Below are 26,637 nucleotides of genomic sequence, written 5' to 3'. Positions count from 1 at the left end.
TCCTCAGGAGACAGTGTGTCACACCTGGCTGAGTCATCTTCAGGTTGGTGGGTTATAGCGGTTATTTTTCACCAAATGATCATAGTGACGTGTCTGTAACTGCAGTAGCTCCTTTCTCTTTATTTACAGAACATCCTCTTATCCATTTACAGTGCGTGAACAATGTCCTCTAAACCTGTTCAGTGGTAGAAAGTAGCAAGGTGCATTTGTCTTTAATCTTATCCTGTGATTTTGACCATTTGTCCTAAAACCAGAGCATTTAAAGGTCTGATATAAATGGACTCAGTTTTAACACCAAAATATACTGTTTTTTTTACACCAGTGGTTCTGAAACTTTTTCACATCAAGACCCTAATTAGGCCACAGACCCCCATCTGATAAGATTTTAGCTTTTAGATATTTTAATAGAGAAAGTGTTTGAAACCCATGACCAAAATAGTCACATATTTTGTCATTGTGTTACCTATAGATGGAATTATAGTGAAAATATTTCCCCTTTTTTCAGAACCCCCTCACGGACCCCTGAGGGTCCCCGGACCCTACTGTGAGAACCACTGTTTTTCACTGACAAGTTGCTCAGTTACTGTACTGAAGTACAATTTTGATGTACTTTACTTGGAAATTTTCATTTTGGTACTTTATACTTCTACTCCACCACATTCACGTGACAGCTATAGTTATTACTGATTTAGTTTTTGCACAAAAACTAGTTACATTAATAACTAGGTTTATAAAATACAATGCATTTTTGTATATTCAACCAGGGGTTGAATACATTTACATACATACACATATTTCAGAGGGAGATATTGTACTTATTACTCAATTTTATTTGTTTGACAGTTATAGTTGCTGCATATTAATATTTTACACACAAATCCTATGACAGACCCATTGAATTGGATGGACTGTTGAAGATTAAACCAAAGGTTTCCAACATTTTAGACAAGAAAGCAATGTCTGCTTGGGTTTCAGATGCTGGTGAATTTTTAGAGACATTTCTCCATGTACACTTTCTTAGACGGTTTAATTTAAATATCTGTCTGAGGCACAAAGAAGTAGAATTGTCCAATATTTCACAAAAAAGCAAAGATTGGAGAAAAAAAAACCCAATCTGATAATGTCATACATAATAACACATCAGTCTGAATTTATGGAGTATTCTTTACATTGTTGTATTCGTACTTTTCTTCCACCACTTGATCTTGCTCCTTTCAAAGGATCACTAAATACTGTATTATTAGAGCTCCCACAATAATTCTGCTCTAGATGTTTTATTTAAGAGAAGTGAAGGATCAGTCCGTTCATTTTCAAATGGCAAATATAAAACGTTTCAAAAAAGTAACTGCAGTAACTACCTTCCACAGTCACTATGAAGTAATGGACGGCTTCTCCTAACACGTTCTTTGCCTTGCACATGTACTTCCCACTGTCTTCCTGCTCCACTGATGGTACAATCAGCAGTTTCCCATGATTCTCCCGCTTTGCTTTAACAGGAAGCCGATCGCCCACCTTCGCCCACTCCACCTGTGGAGTTGGACTAACAGAAAAGGGGACACACAGGTTAGATATGAACTATGCATGACAGGAAATGACATTCAGACAAGTGATAAGTCTTAAAATCAATACAGTGAAGGTTAATAGCATAAAATGGCCTAAAAATCTGTTTTACATTTATGTCAGTTCAAAAACAGTTTTGGTTTGTTTTTGTAAGAGAATGAAGTTATTGAAAAAAGGAAGTGTTACTTACACTCCCTCAGCAATACACTCGAGTTTCAAGTCCTCTCCTTTGACCAGCTGTGTCTCTGATTTGTCACCAGAGGGCGTCAGAAGAGAGGGCTTTCTCTCCAGGATTGCATTAGCTAAGGAAGTACAGCAGAGAATTAGATCCTGTGATACAAATCAGAGGTGTAATGCAGTTTCCTAAAGGCTACACTTTAATATATGTTATACATTGATACTGACACTCCTGCATTGTGCACACAGCTCTTTACAGACGATGCACAGCACAAGGGTGTTTTATTCTGAAAACTTACCAGTTTCAGGACTCATGTCACTTTTTTCTGAAATGGAGGCGGATGAGACAAAAATACAATGAACATGAGGACAACATGGGTGCATCATGACAAACATCGCCGAGATCAAAATCACAACATAAAACCGAGAAGATGCACAAACAAGACAGCATGACACCTGGATGGCTTTTGAAGTGTTGCTACGAACGTGGACATCAATGAACATGTTGGAAATGATCAACGCTCTCAAAACAAATCAAAGTTTGCATCATGCTGGTTTGAGAGGAAAACAGCACTCGAGCAAAGACAAAGGAGCCGTAGTGACACCTACTCGTCTTGACGATGACAGACATGGCATTCTTCTGAACAATGGTGCGTATGCTCGGGAAGGCGGCAAAGCAGCAGTAGTCTCTCCTGCTGTCCTTCTCCACCGCGTGGGAGAAGTAAAGGTCTCCGTTCAAACCCATAGAGACCCTCTCATCTTGCTCTATGTGCTGGAGATCTGAACACAGAAACAGGACGGGTTTGGACAGATCTTATCCTGTGACTTTGGTCATAAAACCAGAGCATTTAACAGTCATGAATACTACAGCTTTTCTGCGCCTTGTTGTTGCTTAGTTACTGTACTTAAGTAAAAATTTGATGTACTTTACATGAGTATTTTCATTTTATGTTACTTTATACTTTTACTCCACCACATTTTAGAGGGAGATACTTTACTTTTTACTCCACCACATTTACCTGATGGCTATAGCTACGAGTTACATTTCAGATTAAGATTTTGCGTAAAAACTAGTTACATTTTATACAATACTATGTATTTTTATACATTCAATCAGGACTCGTGACAGTGTCTACTTTGGGCCTCTTATCACAAATGCATGAGTTGTTAGAAATTACACCAAAGAACGAGTTTCTTTCTTTTGAGGCACAAAGATGTTAAATTTTCCAATATTTCTCAAAGCAACTTTATGTAGCAACATTTTCTTCTTTCATGACCCATTAATAATCACACATCCCCTAAGATTTACCCCTTAGGTTGGGAATCACCTGACTTAACTATCAAACTGTATATAAAGTAGAAACAGTGAACTGTTACACACTGATGCATCAGTATAAGTCTAAACATGTCACATGTAATAATGTATCAGTCATAGGGGACAGAGGCAGAACCAGGACTTTTATTTTGATACTTTAAGTACATTTTACTTAAAATTCTACTATTACTATTTCTAATACTTTTACTTTTATTTTTATATTGTTGTTTTATTCTTTTAATTAGGTAAATGCAATTAGTGCTTGGAAAAATCATCTTATTCCACACTGTCTGGCGCCATCACACATGCAATATATTCTGCATCAGCTCTTGGTTGAAACTAAACAAAACTAAGACTTGAGCCTGGCATGTGTGTGTGATTTTAAAATTTAACATGAAGATTTGTGAGTCAAAGCAATGTTGGTCTGCGAAGCATGAGTTTGAGATTCAAGGGATTAATCAGAAAAATAATTTTTTTGAGAAGCTGAAATACTTTGCTGTCTCAATGTACATAAACACGGCATATCGTGGGTGAGAATAAAATGTGTTTAAATTTGCATTTTGAAACAAATTGCACATTCACCATTATTCATTTATCATCAAGAAAATGTATGACTTACTGATAGTCATCCAGTAGATCTGCAGAGGTGGTATGCCTTTAGGTGGGTCACACTTTAAAGTGAAAGGCTGGCCCTCCTCCACCACGACAGGATCCAGCGTCTCTTTAGGAAACTTTGGAACATCTAGAGTAAAGACAAAACCAACAGTGAATCAATGAAGTCGGACAAGAATGAATAAAATCAGCTGTGCAGTTCTCTCCCGCTCCAGCAGATGGCAGTAATATCATTCTTGAATTCTGTGATGAGCATGTGTTTCCTGAGCGCTGCATCATTCAGTAGATTGAATTCTATGGGAATTTTTTTTTCTCTCAGTTCTTGGCCTCCAGAAACAAAACAGACATCACTGTGACTACTGTGTGTGGCTTGTCACCACTGCTGAGAAGCCTGGCTGAGGCCCAGTCAAATTTAGTCAAACTCCCCCTGTGTGGTGAATTTTCTTTTGAGGATTTATTGTGCATGGGAACAAAATGAAAAATGTAGCAAAGGAAATGATGGAGAGGCCGGATCGCATTCGATGCTTTCTCGAATACAGAGCTATAGATGAGATGCTGCGAGGGGTGGAGCGCTCGGGAGCCTCAACGACTTTCTGCCACGTCCAATACAATGAAAAGCTCACAATGGAGAGGTGCAGTCATTACATAGGACTGCTGGCCCTGAATCACTTTGAAAGCACTGTAACAGAGCACCCTGCACACACACACACAGACACAGATCTACACACACACACTCACAGATGTATGTTACTCACGGGGCACAATGAACTCAATCTCCTTCGATATAGCGGTCCCCAGTTTGTTTGAGGCGTAACAGCGATAGGTTCCCTGGTACTCTGTAAGGTTCCCATTATTGGGTATCACAAAGGTCCCAGAATTCTCCTCTTTCATCAGCCGGGGGTCTAGAAAGGGGTCAAATTCCTGGCCATTCTTCGTCCATCTGAATCTACATAAAGAAAGCCAGTATTGAAATGTCAAGTCATACTCAGACTGCAGCACGCTCATTTTCCAAAGCCGGTGCAGAAACTCAAGAGCAACAAAATACAGTACATCATCTCAATGGCCAACTGTTGTTTATGTTGTTGTTTATTATTAGTGTCTGTTTGGCTGCTAACAAGCTCTCTCATCCTCTCCCCCTCCCATCTGAAGTGATGCAAGGCTTGGTACTCACTCCGGCTCGGGATTCCCTTTGGCTTCGCACGTCACGGGGAAGCTCTCATCAAACGGGAAGGCGATGAGAGAGCTGGGTGACTGAGCTGTGATGGTGGGCAGCTGCTCAACTGGGCAACAAACAGACAAGCAAGCATGGAGATGCGCAAAATACAACACAGGCCTCAATAATGAAACTCTATTCAAAAGTACATCATATTAAAGATGATACTACAGCAGTGGTTGCCAACCCCGGCTTCTTGTGACTACTGATCGTAGGTTATGAGGCCTCAGTGAGGACATAAGCGTGAGCAGTTCAACTGAAAAGTAACTTTACTTGTTGGAAAGTTAAGAAGCCTGAAGTAGTAAAAGTGCCCAATATTTCATAAGAAAAACAAGAATTCAAAAAAATGATGTTCTTCCTTTCTTATGTCTTTAAACATATTGGCACCCTGTGACTGCAGATTGGAAACCACTGCACTATGAGTTTTATTACTGGCTATAAGCAGAGTTCTATGCCAAAACACATTGTATGACAATAACTTAAATTAAAATAACTACATAAACATCTATATATAACTTAGTTTAGATTTTGTCGATAAAGTTGAATGTTTGCTGTTTAAATGATTCATTAATTTTGTTAGATTGTTTTTATTTTGGCATAAAACTCTTCATCTGGTCTCATGATGACAGAACTGTGACATGTGGTACAGATGGAGTATGTGTGATTATAGGACGATTTAGTGTAAAGGAAAAGCAAATGACATGAGTCTTAGAAGCTAAGATACCAGTGTTACGGAGTCACGACTGATGACACATGAGAATCAGATCCAATACATATGGCTACAAGCAAAGCTGCTGCTGTGCTCAACGGCGAGCCAGGAGATTAAGTGACAGAGCTGAGGTCGTCACTAATACCAGCGACAGTATGGCAGAGTGAACTTACTGTTTACATGACCTAAAACTGCACAATCCACGGCAGCAGGGGGAAAATAAACAAAACAGAAACAGCCTTGTCACAAGTATTTTCCGTACACAAACCCTTTTAAACACACACATTAGTAATGCACCATAGAAGACTGAATGAAAAAGCTATTCTGAAAACCTGCTTGAACTGTTCTTTATCAAGCCTTTGAGAGATGTTTATATGAATTATTTAGAGGGAGAGATTTGATATGTGTTCTCAATGAAATAGGGACTCACACTGATCCAACACAAGAGACAAAAGTAACCTGATTCAAACAACATAATAGCTGCAGATTCATCTATTCCATTCACAGAATACTTGATGATTTTAACAGTTCTCTTTGGTGTGATATATTTGTCTCTAAATTATTCAACACTTTGATGAATGCACCTCAAGTTAATCCAAGGACAGATTCTCCGAGGATGAGCATGAAGAATAATGACACTCCTCACACTCAAGCTCTCCTTGTTTATAAATTGCACCATTTCCTGGCTCTTTGATTTGCCTGTAATGTGAGTTTATTAAGTGTCTATTATCTCATTATTTAGCTGATTCACTCTCAACTGTGATATTGTAAAACACCACACAGAAATTTAGTCTAATCAACTCACCCTTGGTCATTAATGGGATGTAAATATATAAGTTTTATTTCAATTTCATTTTATGTTAATTAAAGTGAAAATATCTACTTTTTATTATTAGAGTCATTTCAGAACAGCGTTCTCCTTTTTCTTGTGACTTGAGATGATGATTTGAGTGTTGTTCGAATGAATTGTTCCCTAAACTAAAGAGACATGCTTAGCATATTAGCAGTGTTAAAACCTGAAGAAAATGTATATGATGGGAACTAGTTTACGTCTTCGAGCAGGAGAAACAAGTCGTGAACACAACATTGACTTCAAGTCTTTAGCCAGTTTACAATGTTTTACAGTGTACGAGCAAAATCTTGTTTTCAGGCATGTTCTTACAGTAGTGTCTGATCTCACTCGCACCCTACTGTATCTATCCATCTATCTAGACAATTTTGGTTTTATTGACCCAGAGAGATCTTGTGGATGTAATGCTGTTTGTGGTGCTGACATTACTTATAATTTGCAAATTCAACAACAATGTTTTTCTTTTCAGACTCCTCCTGTCCTTGTTTATCTGGATCTAAAAGACAAATCATTTTTAAATAGGAACTTCTTCGATACAAAGGGGAAAACTGTTAACAGTGCAAGTGTAATAAGAAAATATGCACTTACAAAATATGAAATTCGACTGCCCCTTTAACTACAGCAGTCACTGAGACAAACATGTACCCTCCTGCATCCTTTGTGAACATGTGTGAGTTAGTCAGCAAGTCGGTACTCACCCTCAAGTGGGATGTCAATGGCGGTGTTCGTATGAAAGGCACAAATACAGGCGATCAAGCCCAGCACGGCGACTGCTCCCGGCCTCCTCTGCGACCTCATGGTTTTCCGCTGTAAATCTCGGACGTCAACGCTCTCCTCTTCACGTCTTCAGTTCATTTCTCTGGCGCGCTGAAGATGCTGTACCTGCGGGAGCGGCACAGACGGAGAAGGCCCCATGAATCCACCCACGCGCTTGGCAGACAGAGAGGCAAACCCCAAGCACAACAAATCCCCCGTGACTGGGAGCCTGATTGCGCTCTGCTCAGCCAGGCATAACCAGGCATAACCAGGCACAGCACACGTTTTCATTTGCATCAACAGGGACTCTGTTCTGCGTTAGTTCAAATTTTGCTGTGACAAAGGAATATTCACATTAAAGCCTCCTATCATCCCCCCTCCCCCGGGACTCAAATTGTTTTGTAGTTTGATGTCTGTGGAAGTGTGTAGCAGAAAGTGTAATTTCCATGCGACTACAGAAATAAATAAATAAACAAATGGAGGAGCCTGTGGATTTATTAATTTATGGCAGATGTTCAACATTACTGACGGAAAAAAAGGCATTTATTCCAAAACATAGCCAAGATTGAAATCAAAATCACCGTCAGAGCTGAGGCACTATTTGGCCGATTTAATCATCCTGCTGTTTTGATCAGTGCCTGCATGATTCTGATAACAATAACTCAAAGAGATTAACAATGCAGCGACACATTTATCTATTATTGCAGCAAACATCGGTGCCTGAGGGGTATGAGGCATAAATGGCATATATAGTTAACAGTCAGAGTGAGCCGTCTGAGTAGAGCACAGAGCTCTGGATCATTTTCCAGCTAACAGACCAGAGTGTGGACCATAATGAGCACATGATCGGTCCGGAGTGCAGAAGTGAAGCAGGGAGGAGGCCAGAAAAGAGCGATGTATGGGAATTTTAGTGTGTGTGCTCTGTGAAACCCTGTGGGGTGTCAGTTCATTAGTCTTCCTTGTGTTGGCTGTGACCCAGCTCGGTAGGTCATGCTGTGCTAATTAGCTCAGCAGCTAACATACACCATCGTAACAAAAAGAGAAATAATGGCAAAACATGAGAGTTTTAGAGAGATGTTAAATCATAATAATGCTCTTGGGTTGCAGGGACTAGACGTAAAACACATTCCAATTCAATTTTATCATCACATACAAGAAATTCAGAATATTATAGAGGCTTCTGATTGGCTGATTAAACTGTTGTTACCAGAGCTCAGAGAGAAGCCTTAAAGAGGAGATATAAAACTACATTCATTTTCATTATTAAAACCACAAATATATCTTCTTATGGATATGAATATAAAATATGGGACCTTTAACGTGCACAGAGCATCACCAGGATAAAATTAATAATAATAATTTCATTTCCAGCACCTTTAAAAACAAAGTTTACAAAGCAATACCAGAGCAAGAGGCTCAGGTGGCAATATAGCAACAACATAACAACAGAAAGCCCTACAGTAAGGCCAGACAGAGGTAGGACAGAAATGAGCTGAAGTTAAAGAGAATAAATACTTCAATATAAGTTAAAGCAATTAGAGAGAGTAAATACAGTAATGAAAAGGATGGGAGGATAGAGGTCCAGTAATCACATTGATTGTATTAGTGTCGATAGGGCAACCAGTTAATGTCAAAGATAGCATCTGTGTGTTGTCAAGCAGTTGTAATCAAGATAAGAACCGTACAGTAATGAGTGCATCTGCACCCAGCTGTGTAATGTCTAGAAAGAAGAGCCTGCCGTTCACGATGACGCCTGCTCTCTCCTAATATTCTTACTGCCTTTAACAAACTCAACAGGAAACACGGAGGTCAAACTCCTGTTCAAGAGATGTAATTGAATAATTGACCAGAGAACAAAAGAGTCGATTTCATTTATCGGGTGAACTATGAACACGCACTCTGAACTTTTCAACCGTGCCTCATGGTAATGGTATTAACTCTGTCTGTGACTCAATATTGACCTTTTTGAACCAACTTGTGACCCCTGCCCCGCCCACCAATAGCATCACCAATGAGATTCAGGACTATGAGTGTGCTATACATAATGTAAATCCGCCCAATTCAATCACAATCCAGGCTTACTGGTTATAAGTCATCTACAGAAATGCCTGAGGCTTTCCTTTGTTTCACATTTTCCCAGACACAGTGATTTATGCTACTAAACACAGATTAAAATCAAAAGGTAAGGGCTTTGTGCTAATTGGCTTGTGCTTTGTTGGTAAGATTGGCCTGGTTAAAAGGAGGTGGAGGGGGGTTACAATTCCCACAAGACAATATGTTCTCATTGTCCTATTGTGCTGGCCAAAATCCTTTACCAACCCAACAACACCTTAGATGGATTACACTTTGTTCAAACTGTGCTTGATCATTTGCCTTTTGATTTAATTTGTTCTCCCCTCGTTAAACATTTATTGAGAACCAACTCGGCCATCTGGCTGAGGGAGGTCCGCTCAGAGCTTAACTGCTGACAATGTCTACACTGAAGTCAGAGGGTGTTGGACCTATACGATGTACACGAGAGAGGCCACCTCCAGCTCGCCTGATTTACAGACCGGCGGGCTGTTCTTAATCCCCGCCCCTTTCAGCAGCGATCGCACCAGCCTGAGATTGATGAAGCTGGCAGGAGGTTAAAAGCTGCTCACTGTGGGAAGGCCAATATGAACCCTAACCTTACTTAGCCAAGACTCAGAGGGGACAGAAGCTCCACCGAGGAGGGGGCACAGAGAGGGAAAGGAAGGGATGTGGGCCAAGAAAAATCTGCCTCCATACTTTAAAGCTGTCTCTGAGTGACAGATGTAGAGCACTCTCTGACAAACTTTCCCCTTGTAAACAAGACCAAACCACTTTCGAATGTGGACCAATTTGAAGCAAAGGCATTGTAACCTAATTTCACCCATCATCTTTAATGCGTTTGCCACAATGAAAAGCTGCTCAGACAGTTTTCTAACTCCCAGATTTAATAAATCCCGTTATGAGCTACATATTGCTTTGGCAACACAATACTGTAACTTTTTCAATTAATATTTATATATATCACAGTATAAATTAAGCCACTATGTTGAGCTTGAAGACTCTCTTCAGCCTAAAATTCCCTTGTAGTAGAGTCAGCAACTGATTACATGAGCTGCAGACAGTGAATCTATTTGAATAAATAAATCATCTCAAAAAATAAACCTGAACATTCGGTCTTGTCTTGTTTGTATAAATCCTGAAATCCTGTCAGTTGAAACGTCAGGTATCCTGTATCTTGGCTCTGTTTTGTATCAGTTACAATCCCTCATTTACAATGGTACCTATCGATCAATTACAATAGAAAAATACCCATTTTTATCTTTGGTTAATCTTATCAGTCATTTTTCAAGACAAGTTTGTCAAAAATTCTCTGGTCTGAGCTTTTCAAATGTGAGAAATTGCTGTTTTTCATTGTCACAGTTCAATGCAAACAGAGTATATCTGGAGTTAGGACTGTTGGACAAAACAAAGATGCTCTGATGGGCATTTTTTCTTTTTTTTTCTTTTTGGACATCTCATACACTAAATGATTAAGTGGAAGCAGCAGATTAATTGATAATTAGTTGCAGCCCTAATAAGAACCATGTCTTTTTCCATCAAGAGCAAAAGCGTGTGCGATACAAGACTGCAACTCATTCAATTGATAATTGAGTAATCTATTGATTAAATTCTCTAGTAATCGTTTAATGTACAAAAGTAAAATAATTCTGAAAAAAAAAAAACACCCAATACAATTTCTCAGAGTCCATGACATCTTCAATTTGTTCATTTTGTCTACGCAACAGAACCAAAACCCCAAAGATACAGTTTACAATTCTGTAAAACAGCAGAAAAGCAGCAAATGATCACAACAGAAGTCTGATGTATCTATTCATTCTCAGGGATGTGTCTATTTGTTTGAGAGTATAGGTGCCTACAGTCTGCGTACTTTATGGGATGGTGACACATCAGATGATAAATGTAGTTTGTAGTATTATAAATCTCTGCTGACACAGGTTTTTAGTTTTTGTTGACAGTAAACATCAGCCGTCAGCTTGTCCACTGTCTTATCCACTGAGTCTGCAAGCTGGACTTTAAGTAGCCAGACGTCCTGTTACCTTGTTTATATCCAGGACTGATCTTTACATGTGAGGCTGTTGTGACTGTTGAGCTGTAACGTTCTTTGCCAACAGCAACAGTTTCCTCAGAGGGAGTCGTCGTCTCTCTCCCATATTGACTTTTGATATCAAAACAGTAGCATGTAGTGAGCTTAGCTGATCGCCTATTGGACTGCTACCTCTCAAAAACTGTCAAATGATTGGTTAGGAATACCTTTGGTGCTGTCATGTGCAATGCAACAATATATTTCTAATCACCTTTCAAGGAAATTCTCTATGGCAACCTGTTTTTTTTATCATTGACTGTATACTGCTCAACCCTGCTTCATCTTTACTCTTTTGTTAGCGTCTCAGAGAGTCTTTCAGCTGTTCCTCAGGCTACTGAATTCTGCATCTGTGATTACTGTGCAGCTTTCACTTCTTTTTCTTAAGGGAACGATCCTGGCACACCACTAGACAACTGGCAAGCTCTTTCTGTTGACTCCTATAGTTCAGCCATCTGGTCTGGCGTCACACTTTCACTGTGACCCATAAACAAATGTACAGATATATAAACCGCATCGCACACTGTGAGGATCTTAAGAGCAAGGATTCAAAGGAAATGACCATAACGACAACAAGTTGTTTTTCCTAGAACATTCTCCACACTTGTGGATGTGTTGTTTGGCGGTGGGGTGGGCTGGGGTGGGGTCCAGGCTCAACCATTCCAAGTTCACTACAGTAGGCTCTTGAGTTGGCACCATCTGCTCCTTTCTCACACAAAGACAACAGGCAGAGAAGTGTGGACCTACTGTAGTTTAATGTGCAAGCCTGTAATAGGATTAAGCAGATCCTCGTCTTGTCAGGCCGGAGATGTGTATAAGAGACAGGCTCTTGAGTTGGCACCATCTGCTCCTTTCTCACACAAAGACAACAGGCAGAGAAGTGTGGACCTACTGTAGTTTAATGTGCAAGCCTGTAATAGGATTAAGCAGATCCTCGTCTTGTCAGGCCGGAGATGTGTATAAGAGACAGGCTCTTGAGTTGGCACCATCTGCTCCTTTCTCACACAAAGACAACAGGCAGAGAAGTGTGGACCTACTGTAGTTTAATGTGCAAGCCTGTAATAGGATTAAGCAGATCCTCGTCTTGTCAGGCCGGAGATGTGTATAAGAGACAGGCTCCTGATAATGCCTCCACACTGATTCCTATTTGATCATTCAAGAACAATTAAAACAACGGCCGAGCTGATTAACGCTAAGCGGCAATTGACTTGTGCAGCTTCTGATGTGTGTAATGAGCGCGCAGTTTTCTCGGCCATCATTTTGTTCTTTTTTGTCCAATCAATTGCTCATTTAGCTCGCACATCTGACACACTGCCTGGCTCCCAGTGAAAAACAGAGTTAGAAGAACTAGAAGGTACAACTTTTTTTTATGTAGAATTTCCCTTTGTTTAGAAATTTTTGTTTACCCTCCACTGCTCTTCTGAATTCAAACTAGATTCTGCTCTGACCTTTGCCAATAATAAGGATGTTCAGTATTCCACTACAAGCCTGGCAATGCTATTCATCTATTATTAAAATATTAGGGGCGGGAGACATAACAGAAACAAGACACTAAATGAGATTAGGAAGTGGGAGCAATATTAGATAATATGCTTGTCTAATTGAGATTTGGCTCGATTTTACTGCACTTCAGAAAGCATGACAGTTCCATTATCACACCATTAATATTTCAGAGGTCTGTGGCTTTAGCATGCTGCGGGGACAGGATCTGGAGCTGGGCGAAGGAGTGACAGAGGAGGAGGATGAGGATGAGAACGGAGGAGAGGCTCTCAGCTGTGGAGGAATTGGGCTCAGTTGCAGACAGATATAGAGAGGCTGCACTGATGAACTGTTCAGGGTCTGACCCTTGTGTTCTTTATAAACTAATGAAGAACGACCTTCATGACCCCGTATGAACTCTCATCACCCGGGAGAGAGTGGGCTACACTACGTTTATTGAGCAGTGACCCGGCAGCTTTATGTAACTGCACAAAGTACTATAGTAGGATGATACTGTCACCAGCCCTGGAGCAAGTGTATGTAAGATCGGGAACACACATTGTGTGTGTGTGTGTCTGCTGCATTGTTGAACTGCCAGCTCTACCTGTCTACTTGAATGTTGGATTTCTGTTCATTATAAATTATTTCCTGATTTCTTTTTAACAGAAAATGTCAGTAAAATGTCACTGTCTCCACATGCAGCTGCTAGAATGGTTGGATCATGTCTGTGACAAATTCAGATTCAGCCTAGACATTGAAACTACAGTGAAAAGTGTCAGTTTTATGTAATGTTGCTGGTATGATGTCAATAAGACTATTAACAGGTCTTTTCTCTGTCTATTTTTGCTGGGAAACGCCGAATTTCAAGATTCCGCGACGTAGCCGGGAAGCGTGAGACACGCGAGTAGGCCGTTTGTCCACTGTAACATGGGAAATGAAAACCAAGACATTTCGCAGCCGCCATGCACACACTACGCAGGCAGTGTGTTCCTGACCGGAGATGTAGTTCATTTAAAAAATACATTTTCAGCCTCTAGAGGTTTTTATCTCGTCAGTAATGCGCATTTTTTCAACAGCTTTGCATCTTTTCAAAAGAGCATGAATTCTTCCTCCAGCCTCTAACATGTTGCCCTTCTGTGTGTCTGAAAGCTGTTTGTCTCCATAAAATATGAAATTCTGCAGTGAATATTCCAGCAAAAACAGGAAGGAAGACTGCACTAAATAAAACCTGCAGTAGTCACTCCATATCAGAGTTGACCATTGTTTTTGCTTTGGATTATGACTTTTAACTCTAGTCCGTTGCATAACATATATGCAGAATGGAAACAGTATGCATGAGAGCATGTCACATGACATGATAATAAAACTACATAACAGATCCTTTCAGAGTCCTCACTTTGAACCTGTCAATATGTTTCAGGCAAAAGAAAAGGTTTCATAAAATGCAGTGCACCTGTCTGTATCACAGTGTACAGCTTTTCTTCATTTTCCCTCTGATCTGCTCTCTTTGAAGTCCCACAGGAGTGCCCCCTTGCCCAGGACAATAATCACATTAGTGTGTGATCCTCCCTGAGTAGCCGGCAGAGAGATGAATTCACAAGTTGGGACTGGGGGGACCGGAATATTATTGTGTGTGAACTACCACATGGTGCTTCTCTCCACATTCGTTCACTTTGTCTGACTGATGCTGGCAATTTCCCCAGACGAAACTGTGCCACAGCGAGACATGATCGATGGCTCTTATATCCCAAATCCTTACCTCCATCAGACCCCGAAGCAATTTATTTCTGCCAACAACCAAGAATTTCTGATGTCCTACAGCACACATACACACAGCTGCAGAAAAAAAACACATTTTTACAGAAAAACCTCTGCTGCTTCATCTGTTTTTTAATCCCTTCAGGTGTCCAATACACATACATAAAAAATCATAATTTCAGCCTGTGAAATGAAAGGTTCTGCGCTGACTCTAATTCAGCAATTTGAATTTCCTGTTCTGTGCGAGAGCGGAGCATCTGGACAGTGTTACTCTGGGTAAGCTGTTTGACACAGCTGTCGGATATGTGGCCCAGTTCCTGTGCCTCTCCATCACTTAATAAGGTCGAGATGAGGCTGTGTTGAGACCAATCGAATGGAGTGAGCTCAGGACCAGACGCTTAAGATTTAAGATTTTCAAATATGACAAGCCAGAATATCAGTATTTACACTGGATTCTCATGGTCTGTAGACACAAAAACAAGACGCTCCCAATAAGTCATTCAATCTAATGTTGAACCTTTAAATGTTGATTCAACTTTCAACAGCCAGCAATAATTTAAATAGTTTTCAAAGCAAAACTGTCATCAACTCGCGAAACTAAACTGGGTTTGATATTCAAAGGCACATTTGAGAGAAAAGGGATGTGAACTTTCATATTTTCAGTATCTTCGTCACGGACTCTTCCTCTCTGAAATAAAAATACAGCTCTCTCTCTTTGCACCTACATTAAGATCATTAGTATTCTTTTATAACAACAAACCAAACAAAGCAAGATGCTTGCAAGACTAAGAAATGAACCTAATTGGTATGTTTTAACTTACAGACAGGGGTAGTAGCTACAGTACAACTCTGTATGTATATACTGTATTCTTTTCCCTTGTGAGTGACATGGATGTTGAACACAGAATCACACACAAATCTGAAACAAGAAATGTCATACTATAAGAATTCAATCCACAGTAAATGGCTTATTAACTAAAACTAATTGGAGGTCTGCAGTGATGCACCTCAGGGTCAGTTTGAAAATCATCAGTGCTGCTGTTCAGTTTCATGTAAATTTGCTTTGGCAAGAAGCGAGAGGCAGAATGAACCCAAATGAATACCGTCTGTATTTGTTTCGCAAGAGCTCTGGAAATGATCCAGACACAGTATTATATCACAGCAGACTTTCATTTAAGCTTAAGGCTTCTTGAGGTTGAATTAATAAACTATGCAGCCTGAGAACATGACAACAGAATCACCTAGATTACATACAATGTAATTAAACTGTGATTCATCCTGTGGAACAAAAGATGAGCTTTGGTCTGAATCGCTTAGTTTGAGCGATTGGTGTATTATTATTTTTTTCTTTTACTTTGAACATTATGACTAATCTGACTTAAGCTGTAACTAACAATTACTTTCATTAATGATTCATTTGACGATTGTTTTGTAATTAATTGATCAAATGTTTTTACTCAGAAATATTAGAAAATTGTGAAATAATGCCATCACTATTTCCCACAGCCCAACGTGAATTTTTCAGATCAACACTCCAAAACCATTTTAATATTTACTTTAGTATCATAAAAGAAAAAGTAAAGCAGCAAATATCTACATTTGTTCACAACTGAAACCAGTGAATTCTGGACATTTTACTTAAGAACGTACTTACAATGAATCAACTTGTCCATAAATCGACTGATCATTTAATCTCATTGACCTAATTTCTTTGTTTGTTAGTCAATATACATTAAATTCAGATATATTATTTAAACTACCATGGACATGTTTTGTAAACTCCTTACAATTAAATCAAAATCCCACATTTACAGCTCCAGATAACTCAGATGGATTCAAGCTTCATTCAGCCTCAGATGTTTATCAGACATCACAGTAACTAAGAGGATAGTGACTCATGTAGCAAACATTTTCAGTCTTATAAACTGTTGATTTTTCTGTGACAACTATTTGGAGTTGCAAAGCGTAGAACAGAACTTTGTTTAGTGATAGAGCTGATTTGGCTCTAAAAGTGACCCTGATAGAAACAACCACAAAATGCTGACATTTCACTAAAAATAAATAATTATTTTTTTGAATTAATGTTTTATTTAAAAAAAACAACTGTAATGTCAGATGTTACATATACAAAAAACTATGCAAGAAAACAACATTTCAACTATTTTAAAATGCAAATCATAAGCAAATGATTTTCCTTTTGCTTTTAGAGGAAGAAAATCTCCCAATGTGTGTCCTCTATGTGGAAAGACCAAAACATGCTTAACCCAAATGTGCTGCAGCAGCTTTACAGACATCCTCATAAACTACAAACTACTTACAGGATTTTACTTCGCTCTCAGCTCTGGTCCCCATGGGAGGAGACACCGCTCCTTTCCAGGTGATAAAATCCAGAAGAGAATGGAAACCATTAGTTGGGTAAAATCAGATTTTTCTGCAAAAAAAAGAGTACTGAGCCCCGTTGTGTGTCGTGTCATACAGGCTGGAGACGGACAGGAGCGGAGCCACTGTAGTCACATATGTTGCCAAAGCCTCTAGCTTGGCAAAGACGCTCATTAAGCCACTGACAATCATTCCCACAAAGCCCGATCTAAAGGCTATTCACCGGGTGTGTACAAAGGAGAGTGGTGGAATGCAAGTTCCATCTCGCCCCCCGTTCGGCACCATGAAAGATGTTTGGTGCACCTGAAGGCTGAATGTAAAGTGTTTATTTGCAATGATCAATTGAGGGGAAAAAAGGAAATATGAGCAGTGTACTGGGTGGGAGCACAGATCACCTGCTGTGTGTAAATCTGTTGAGTTTTGCTCCTGCTGAAATCTTCTTCTGTCAGCCAGTAACAATCTCCTTAATTGTTAAGACTGCTGAAGATTGTCGCCCAGTATTAGTCCAGTGCTGTTGGAGCTTTTGAAGCATGCTCCTCCCCTTTATCTTCCTTTTGGAAGAGGAAATGTGGTTGAAAAACCAATGATTTTTTTTTTGTATGCATCTGGATTCAAGTGGACTCGATTGTTCCACACTGGTGAACAGGGACCCGGCTCCACGACTATACACATGGACTTGAGTGGAGGTTGGGTGACATGTCAAGGGGAAAGCTCAGTGCACTGAGAGTGCTGAGACTGTCGATAAGAGCCTTCCACCAGCCCAAAAAAAAAAAAAAAAAAAAACGAAAAGACCGCAGTTTCTCTCCCACGACACTCGGAGGAGGGTGGGGGGATGGGAGGAAGCGCCCCCAGTCTGGATGATGTATGGTGTGGACTCTAGTCTGTGGCTCTGCGTTTTAACGGGGAGAAAGGCAGAAAATGAAAGAGGGGAGGAGGGTCATGGTTGAATTATGCTGATGTGGGTCGTAACCGTGGTGAAAAAACCAACCGAAGGCATGGCTGCGTCGACGGAACTGGCAGCCACGAATAACAAGGTTATTATCACTCGGGCCTCACAAATGCTGACAGTTGGGAAACGGTGTATAGGTGAGATTGTAGCTTTATAGGACTGAACAGATGTATTTTGTTATTTTGCAACTATATTCATTTTATATAATTTTTTTGTGAAGTATCTTGATTTAATACAGATGCAGCTTCTTCGCCCAAATAAACAGACTGAAGTGAATCGACCGGCTTTTCATTTAATCTAGCTTGAGGTTTTCATTTAGCAAATTAGGTTTAAAAGGCAGACGGAGAACATGATGAGGGAAAAAGTGATATTTGAGGCTGAGATTTGGAACTGGGGGGGGTGGGGGGTTACACTGGTCTTTTCATAATGAGAGCAGTCAGCCAAAGTCAGTAACTGAGAACACTCACACGCCTCTGCAGCGTCAGCGCCAGGCCCTCAGAGCCCATAAGCACTCTTTGAGCTACAACAGGATGGAGCTGCCATTATGGCCACACAAACAGAGGGAAGCCTTATGAACTTTGCACAAATGCTTAGTGCTCCGGGGCTGGACAGCTCTGGAAGCTAGGAGAGATGGGTAGGTACCGGGGCGGGCTGCCAGTTCCGAAAGGCTTAGTGTTCATGCACTCGGGCCAGACAAACCTGACATTGTCCTGGGCACTGCCCCGGGGAAAGCCTCTTCCCCTTTTTTCTCTGCTACTCTGGCTCATTCACACTTTCAGCCCAGTTGATTCACTGATTTGGACATGACTTACAGGGGCAAGAAGGCAAACATTTATTCACACTTTGAACCAACTGTTAAAATGCAATAAAGGAAGTCAGGGAGAAAGAGTAAGCAGATCGAGTAACTCTATAAACTCTAATAAATTCAACCGGCTTATTTTCTACTGTCACCATGCTTCACTGGCACCTGATGTGTCATCTGTCACATCTGCCTGTCTGATACAGTTTTGAGCATTCACTCTTGACTTCATTGGATAGGACTCATTCAATTCAAAATGAGGTAATCTACTACGCCCTCACAGAAAACGTGTAAATCTCCCTCCAGCAGCTATCACAAAGTGTTATCTGACCACTACAAGATAGAGGTCTGCCGCTATATTGTGTCACTGGAATTAAAATAATGCTCTCTTGACCCACTGGCCCCCCAGAGGCAAGTCAGACCGAATGAGAAGGAAGCACAAACCGCATCATGCCCATTCAAATCTCAAGATGTGTTGCTCCCCCACTGACTGCTTTGAGAGCTATAGAAAAGAAAAATGGAGGTGGTCGCACCCATAGTTCATGGCCTCATTCAAAAATGTAGCTGTGTGTTTCCAAAACATGCGCTCGCGTGATACCAAAACACCTCCTTCGACCTGTCAGGTGGAGACGGATGTTAAAGCATTAAAGGGAGTTTTAAAAAATGAGTTAAGGTAAAGTCATCAATATTCCTCGAGGACAAGCAGATTGCTGAGAAAGCAGGAAGACTGATCTACACGTTTCTCACCATTTGGCACATACGCTGGCTACACCCAGTGTGAGGCTTTTAATTGAACTTTGGGCGCAAAGCCCATTTCACCAAAAAGTCGTCTGTTACTCAGTCTGTCAAAAACAGTCAATAAGCCTCTAACCTGGCACCCGCAGATAGAAGGAAGGCAACCTGCCTTTGGCTGATACCATGTGCTTTATTCTCTGCACTCTGAATCAATATGAACACCGGTGCATTTCTGTGTATGGTTGTCTTATGTGTTGCCATGGTAACAAGTGCCCCAATCTTCACACTGATCACTCAGGCATTCATTGATGAAAAGTTTTCTTGGGTTGATGCATTGTGGAGCTGTTCACAGCAACAACCCACACGATGATGTATTCACACGTTCATTTCAGGTCACACTTTAGGAATTCCATCACAAACAAGTTGCAACTCTGTTTGAACTCAGCAAGAACATGCACATTATTGTCATTATTGTTGGGACTTGTGCAGTTTATGACCTGTGTCGGCAAATGAAAAACAGACAAAATTCCTGCAATGAAATTGCCCACATTTATGTGCAGTTCTCCATTATCCATGGCACTTTAATAGTCCCTTCAATTATTTCCAGATCTGTGTTGACAGCTGATTTATTCAACGCGGCTCACTACAAAGAAACTGATCAAACAACACATATATAAGAACAGATAACTCAAAATATATCCAAGGAGGGGGGCTGCACACATTCTGTGGTTTCTACTACACAAAATGATTAATATTGTAATAGTGGAGGGGTTTAAAAAGTGTCTGCAAACAAGTGTTAATTGGTTCCAGGTCTTTCAAATCTGAGCAAAACAGTTTACAGTGAAGACAACTGACTGCAGCCCTGTGAGGACAGGAGAGAAACTGCACCAGACTGTTCTCCAGCTCTCTCAGTCAGACTGCCGGCCCTCAGTGAAGCACAGATGGTGCTCTCAGCGATCATGGCAGTGATCAGGGGATCTCGTCTCCTGATTAGCACACCTACTGAACACAATGTGCACAACAACGTCTGTTCCATCTCAAGCAACACCTATAGTGGTAAGCAAACAAGACTTTTACAAACAGTGAATGCTGTGAATGCTGTGTCTTACAAGACAGCACAAATCATTGTGTAAAATATTCTTGATTTAATTAAAACTATTCATATTTGCATTGTCAGTTAAACCATGTACTTATAATTGGACATGATTCAAGTTTAAAATGTTGTAAGGTGTCAAAAGTGCAGTAAAATAAAGAGTTCCAAGATTATATGTTTAATTCAAACACACAGTTAACAAAAATGGCCAGCCAATTAAAAAGAAAATAACAGGAGGGATTCATTCAAGCACATCAAAGAGGAAATAGTGGACCAGAACCTGGACAAAAGCAGACTGGCTCATATACATTCTTATCTTCTCTTCTGTAGACAAGTTCAGATGAAGTGTCCACTTAGAACTCAATTTAATCATGTTTCCCCCAAGAATCAATAAGCCATTTCCCCCAGGTCACTTTTAGCAATGGAAAAGGCCTTTACTCCACAGCTATTTAGAGTGTGTACCCAGCTGACAAAGAATACAGAGGCAAATATAAGCCTGAATAATGAATTCATTAAGATAAACGCGGTGTCGCTCAGTAAAATGTGTAGGCATGGTAACCAGGCTTGGCTCTGCTTTGAGATACACCCTGGACACACAGCCGTCCAAATGGTTGGAGGGATCAACATACACACATTGGCACACAGACAGTGTGTGCAAACATGCACACACACACACACACACACACACACACACACACATACACACACTCACATATGCGCAGATCTGCTCACACAAGTGTTCACTCTAGTCTGAATCAAATCCCCTTCTCCTGAGAGGGGGGCTCAGTTGTAATTTAATGGAAAATCCTGCAGGCAGGAAGCTAAATGAGAAGATGATCATCTTCATCAGCAGCAGCCCACCTGTCAGAGAAAAGGTTCATCTGGAAACACTCAAGGCACTACCAATGTGTTCGCCTCAATATTATTATGCCAACAAGTAGGATTAATTATTTCCGGAAAATAACTTTTTTTCCGCCTATAGTCCTGTGACAAGGGGAAAGCAGGACAGATAATTTAGTTGCACGCCCACTCATAATAAGCAGTAAGGATCTAACAGCCTTTTAAGGAGTGCCCTGCTGGCCACCTTTTCACACACACATCTCGGGGTCAGCCCTTCAGGAGCACTGAGGCAGAGCAGCCCGTCGCGCTACACAGTTAATCCTGCGGTGGAAAATGTCGGCGGGATCGGTCTCACATGGACGCACAGCAAGAGGCGAGGAGGCAGACCAATATTTAAGACGAATTAAAGATGTGTGTGTGTGGGGAGGGATGGGGGTGGTGTGGGCGAGGCCTCGTCTGTGTGTGTGTCTGTGTGTGTGTATGTTTTTACACAGACGTGCTTGTCAATAGGCTGGCTGCACAACTTTTCAAACTTCATCCTCACTGAGCAAATAAAACGAACACTGGCACATCCAATTCAGTGTGTGTGTGGGCTGACAACACTGTCTCGCTGTTACTCAGCCTTAGCAACAATGGGAGAGCCTTGTTTCTCCAATATTTACCTTTAAATTTATCCATTTAAAGAAGGAAAAAAACTACCATGCAACAGCGCCACATAATTCTTACTTGTCTTTACTTTTGATAAAAGCAGCGTGCACTGGTGGGAACCCTGTAGCCCTATTATTCTCAGAGCCTCTCTTGATAGCCAATTAGCCCATGTCAGGTATAGTAGCCCACAGGCACAATTCTATTAAGTACACCAGGAACCGTACTTCCATGCAAATATCCCTTCTGGCTTCACTTGATGGAATGTGCTTATCAGTGTCTAGTTATATTTCTAATGCTACATATGTTCCAGGATACCTGGGACTCCGGGTAGTAGCGGTTTATAAAACTTAAAATCAATCTTTCATAAATAATTCACGGTGTCTGGAGGGGTCTGTTGAGGAAGTGCAAGAACCCGACATTTGCCTACAACCTCGTGCACGACACGGACAACTTAATAAATAATAGGGTAGCAGAGAAATTTATGGATGAGAATAAAGCAGCACCTGCCGACTTGGGGCAAAGCAGGTACAGTTTCCTCATTAGATGCAATACTGAACAGCCAATCATAAAAATGACTGGCTTCCATCGCTGTTTTACTGTTCAAGTGCACCAGTGGTAAAGTGCAGTGACAGAACTTTGAAGCAAACCATAAAACAGGAAAAGTAACCACGGGACATTGTACTGTAGGTATGATGAAATATCTACCCACCATCAAACCAGTGTGACAGATGTGGAGTGTGTCACGAATCAAGAGCTTAAAGCTCTCGGTGTTTCTAAGAGCTGGTGCCACTTGAAAGGATGCTTGAACAAATGAAACAAATGCGTGCTTCAAACTGAAACACGAGGCACACCCAGAAAGTTATCTTTCCACAACTTGAAAGGACACATGGGGCATTACAAAAAATCCAGTGAAAGGGGCTTTTGGAGTTGGTGCCTTTGTCAGGCTAACATCAAAAGCTCTGCCTGAAGACAGTATAACACTTTGTGTTTTCTGTGTGTGTGTGTGGGTGGAGGGTCTGCTGTTTGTTGTACTGGAAGTCACATAGAGGAGAACTAACTGCAGTATTTTTCCCAAAGATTTATTGTTACGCCAATTTATGACTTAGCTGCACAACTGCCTTTTAAAATCTAGTTCTTTCAACCAGTATTATGGTATAAAGACGATAACGCAGATGATGAGTATAATAACCCTACAAGCGAGAAGAGAAGAAGAAGGCAGGCACAGTAAACAACAACAACAACATTTGGAATTGCGGCAGAAAGTGCGGGTGCGGCAACAGGTCTGCCGCAACTTGTGGTAAATAAAAAAAATGCATTAACGTTACTGTTACAGTTTGTGAATTGCAACAGCCGGCATCTGTTGTAGCAACACTCTGAACGCATCACTGCACACATTATACATGCCAGAGTCCAAAGCTATTTAAAAACCTGGACCTTGTGCCCTTACACTCTGTTGTTACGTGTCAAAAGTGTGACTTATTTCCTGTGCATCTTTGCCACTGAAACAGGAACTGGAAGTCAGACACCTCAGTCCAGACAAGGCAAGCAGTAAGTTGCTCATTTTAGCAATAAACTTGTGACCCTTGTGGGACAGCCCGTCCTTTATACTCTCACTATTCTGTATAAAAAACAGACTCAGAGAGCAGCTCTTTGCTCTCTAGCTGTGGACCTCTGATCTCAGTATGCAGTGAGCCCCTATGTGCATTTGTAAAGTGATATTGCAATAAATCTTAGAAAGACAACTCTTGTTTGAGCTCTCTTTGTTACGGACATTTCAAAAACAATACAATCATTTTCACCTGTGTTTACATATTCTATATATACACATGTTAACTAATCCCTGACTGTTTCCCAAAAAAATGAAATGTAAAAATACTGAGTACTGTTTATACAACATTAGAGAGCTCAGATGAGAAGTTGGGGCAACAATAACTGCCTCAGACATCCTTATTCTGTTCTACAATATCAGAAAAATAACAGTGTCCTGTTAGCAAAAAATATATCAATGCTGCATTTCTTATGTCACATTCACATCGTATCATTTAAACCATAATTATGAGCTGCTGAGTCGGAAACAATTCAAGTCAGACTCAGAATTGTAACTCTGAGATATCAGGAATTTCTGACACTTACAAGACAGAACAACAAACAAATCAACAAACTGTTGGCTGCAAATGCATCATCAGTGGCAGTCACATTCAAATAAAAGCCAATATTAACAATCACACACTTCAGCTTAAATGCATAACACGACAGAAGATGCTAATTTAGGCTATTTACTGATGTGACTACAATTAGCAGTCGGGCTAACACCCTGGGATAATGTACAAACACTCCCAAGTCAGAATAATGGGTGTCTCTACTTTTCTTCCCATCCTGCCAACTGTCAAGAAGTCCCCATCCAGGAGTCATATGATTTCACCTGAGGCAGAGGGGACAGCAGTAGCACTCCTGCCTCAGGTGAAATCATATGACTCCTGGATGGGGACTTCTTGACAGTTGGCAGGATGGGAAGAAAAGTGTTTAATGGATTTTGCAGGAAAGCAAAATCCATTAAGGGAAATGCATTTTGTTTGTTTCTATAGTTGCGGTTCGACAATGGCTAACGACCTGAGCGAAGGGAGCAATACTGAGACAGTTTACAGCTGTTACCTGGATGAAAACAACAAAACGATGATTTAGAAGATTCAGACTTCAACCTTCAAAGCTGCTAGTCAGCTCAAAGCACAGGGTGAGACATGTTGGAGGGGGAGCGGGGGGGGGGCTAGAGGTAAACATTCACTTGATGCAACTAGTGCTGACCAATTAATCTTATTTTCATCATCATCGCGATATGAACATGTGCAATAAACACATGGCAAAAGACTGACTGAAGCGCGATAATTAGAAAATTTACATTCCCCATGTAGTCACAAAGGGTTTTCAAGGCGTGGCGCCTGAGCCAAATGAACCGGAAAAAACACACACACACACACACACACACACACACACCACAGAAGAAGGCACAGAGGCGGTGGTGGAGACCAGTGAGGGGTAAACTTTTTACTGGAGCTGACAACAACTACCGTCGTAGCTCTGTTGAATGTCGTCATAACCTTTGCAAGTAGAAAAGCAGTTAGCGTCCTTCATCACACCACCGGTTCAACAAGATTTAAAGAAGAGACACATTTTTTCCTTTATTTGGAATCACGTGACAGCAACAGTTCACATAGTCTCCATCAATAAATCTCCCTCTATAAAGTCTAGTGATTAGAAAAGACACATTTTTTTGGTGTTTGTTTTACACAAGTGCAGCGCGCTAACGTTAAGCTAATAGTGAACTGTTATGAACAAGCTAAAAGGAAAGTTTTCTGTGTGTAGACTGCAGCTTCATTTGACAAACTTTTATAAACTTGTAACTACAGCCTGAGACAGCAGCTGTCTCCTCTCAGCTGTATTACATCTATGGGCCTCTCTCAAACACACTCCCCCGCCTTCACCTACTAGCCAGTAGATTTGACTCTAACAGCGACACTGCGTGAATGCAGCAACAATCCGTGAACAGGCAGGTCGAGCTTCGGTGGTGAAGATTATAGCACCACCTGTAGACCAATCGATACAATTTGTGTCCAAATTATGGGTTAATGAGTGGTGACTTTAATCTCCATTGATCAAACTTCCATTCAAGCTGTACTGCCCAGGTAAAGAAAAGAAAAGGAAAACATGCACTACTTACTGTGTAAAGGCTTCAGCTGTGGGAGGTTGAGAGGTAATAGCAGTAAAAAGCTTTACATTTAAAATGAGCAAAGAGGGAGATAATTTAGGTCTCAAGAGGTATCAAGTGGTTAGAGTAAAAGGGAGACTGGAGTCCTCAGGTTCTGAGTATATATTCAAGTACTCAGCAACAGCATTTAGCTGCTATACTGCAGTCTGTCTTCTGCACTGAGTGGGATAAAATCTAATTTGTTTGATCATAAAATCAAACCTACAACACGGCTGGGTGAGGGAAGGAAATGGAGATTCAAACACTAGGGCAATATAGATTTGTTTTGTTGTTTGTAATAGATCCAAGTAACAGGTTGGCCAATAGCGATCCAGACACATAGCTGATTCCATGTGGTGGCTGGATAATCAGGTTAACTGATGTTTGAACACACAACATTGTGAGCTCCACAACAGGCTGTCCGAAGTCAAACAACACACATGTGAAGAGCTCTGTTTGACTAAAAGGAACAAGTGACTTCAACTTCATAATTTCTTTTGATGCACATGTAAATAGATTGAAAGCTGTGTCAATGATGTCATGGTGAAGATGCAGTGTACAGTCAGGACTACATGAGAAAAGAACTGGAACAATGAAAACAAAGGTGGTTCATCAAAAAGGATGTACGACTAAGCAAAGGTACAAGATTTTTTTTTTATGGCACAATAGCAGCCCATTTGTTCATGGCACAATGCCCATCTGACCAAACTGCAGCCTTTAGACAGGCTGGGAAATATTACTTATTGACATTGACTTACTCAGTACTTAAAACTCATAGTTTTTGGATTTGTAAAAAAAAATAAAGGGACAATTTTGAATACTAAAAATGATGACTGAGTAAATACACTGTACATGACACTGAACAACCAG

At 40.7% G+C, this 26,637-nt stretch overlaps 1 protein-coding gene across 8 annotated transcripts in view; it reads right to left on the bottom strand.

Annotated features, from left to right (window-relative positions):
* chl1b (cell adhesion molecule L1-like b) overlaps positions 1 to 26,637 on the bottom strand; it is a 68,409-nt gene that overhangs the window by 25,286 nt on the left and 16,486 nt on the right. For 4 of the 8 annotated variants that reach the window (XM_023424701.2, XM_023424709.2, XM_087178866.1 and 1 more), the window contains exons 2-10: positions 7,135 to 7,318; positions 5,760 to 5,777; positions 4,836 to 4,944; positions 4,420 to 4,610; positions 3,672 to 3,794; positions 2,347 to 2,517; positions 2,037 to 2,063; positions 1,751 to 1,862; positions 1,359 to 1,540 (exon numbers count right to left, since the gene is read on the bottom strand). In XM_023424701.2, coding sequence (XP_023280469.1) covers positions 1,359 to 1,540; positions 1,751 to 1,862; positions 2,037 to 2,063; positions 2,347 to 2,517; positions 3,672 to 3,794; positions 4,420 to 4,610; positions 4,836 to 4,944; positions 5,760 to 5,777; positions 7,135 to 7,234 — 1,033 coding nt within the window. In that variant the 5' untranslated portion in view covers positions 7,235 to 7,318. Of the gene's footprint in view, positions 1 to 1,358; positions 1,541 to 1,750; positions 1,863 to 2,036; positions 2,064 to 2,346; positions 2,518 to 3,671; positions 3,795 to 4,419; positions 4,611 to 4,835; positions 4,945 to 5,759; positions 5,778 to 7,134; positions 7,319 to 16,900; positions 17,063 to 26,637 lie in introns of those variants that run through there. The other 4 variants (XM_087178863.1, XM_087178865.1, XM_087178864.1 and 1 more) reach the window with 4 other exon arrangements.

This window comes from Seriola lalandi, unplaced genomic scaffold (genome assembly GCF_002814215.2).
Source record: "Seriola lalandi dorsalis isolate HSWRI2012SDOR001 ecotype SW California unplaced genomic scaffold, Sedor1 jcf7180002054748, whole genome shotgun sequence".
Lineage (NCBI taxonomy): Eukaryota > Metazoa > Chordata > Actinopteri > Carangiformes > Carangidae > Seriola > Seriola lalandi.
The sequence above is the reverse complement of the archived record's forward strand: the minus strand, read 5'-3'. Positions and strand labels throughout refer to the sequence as shown.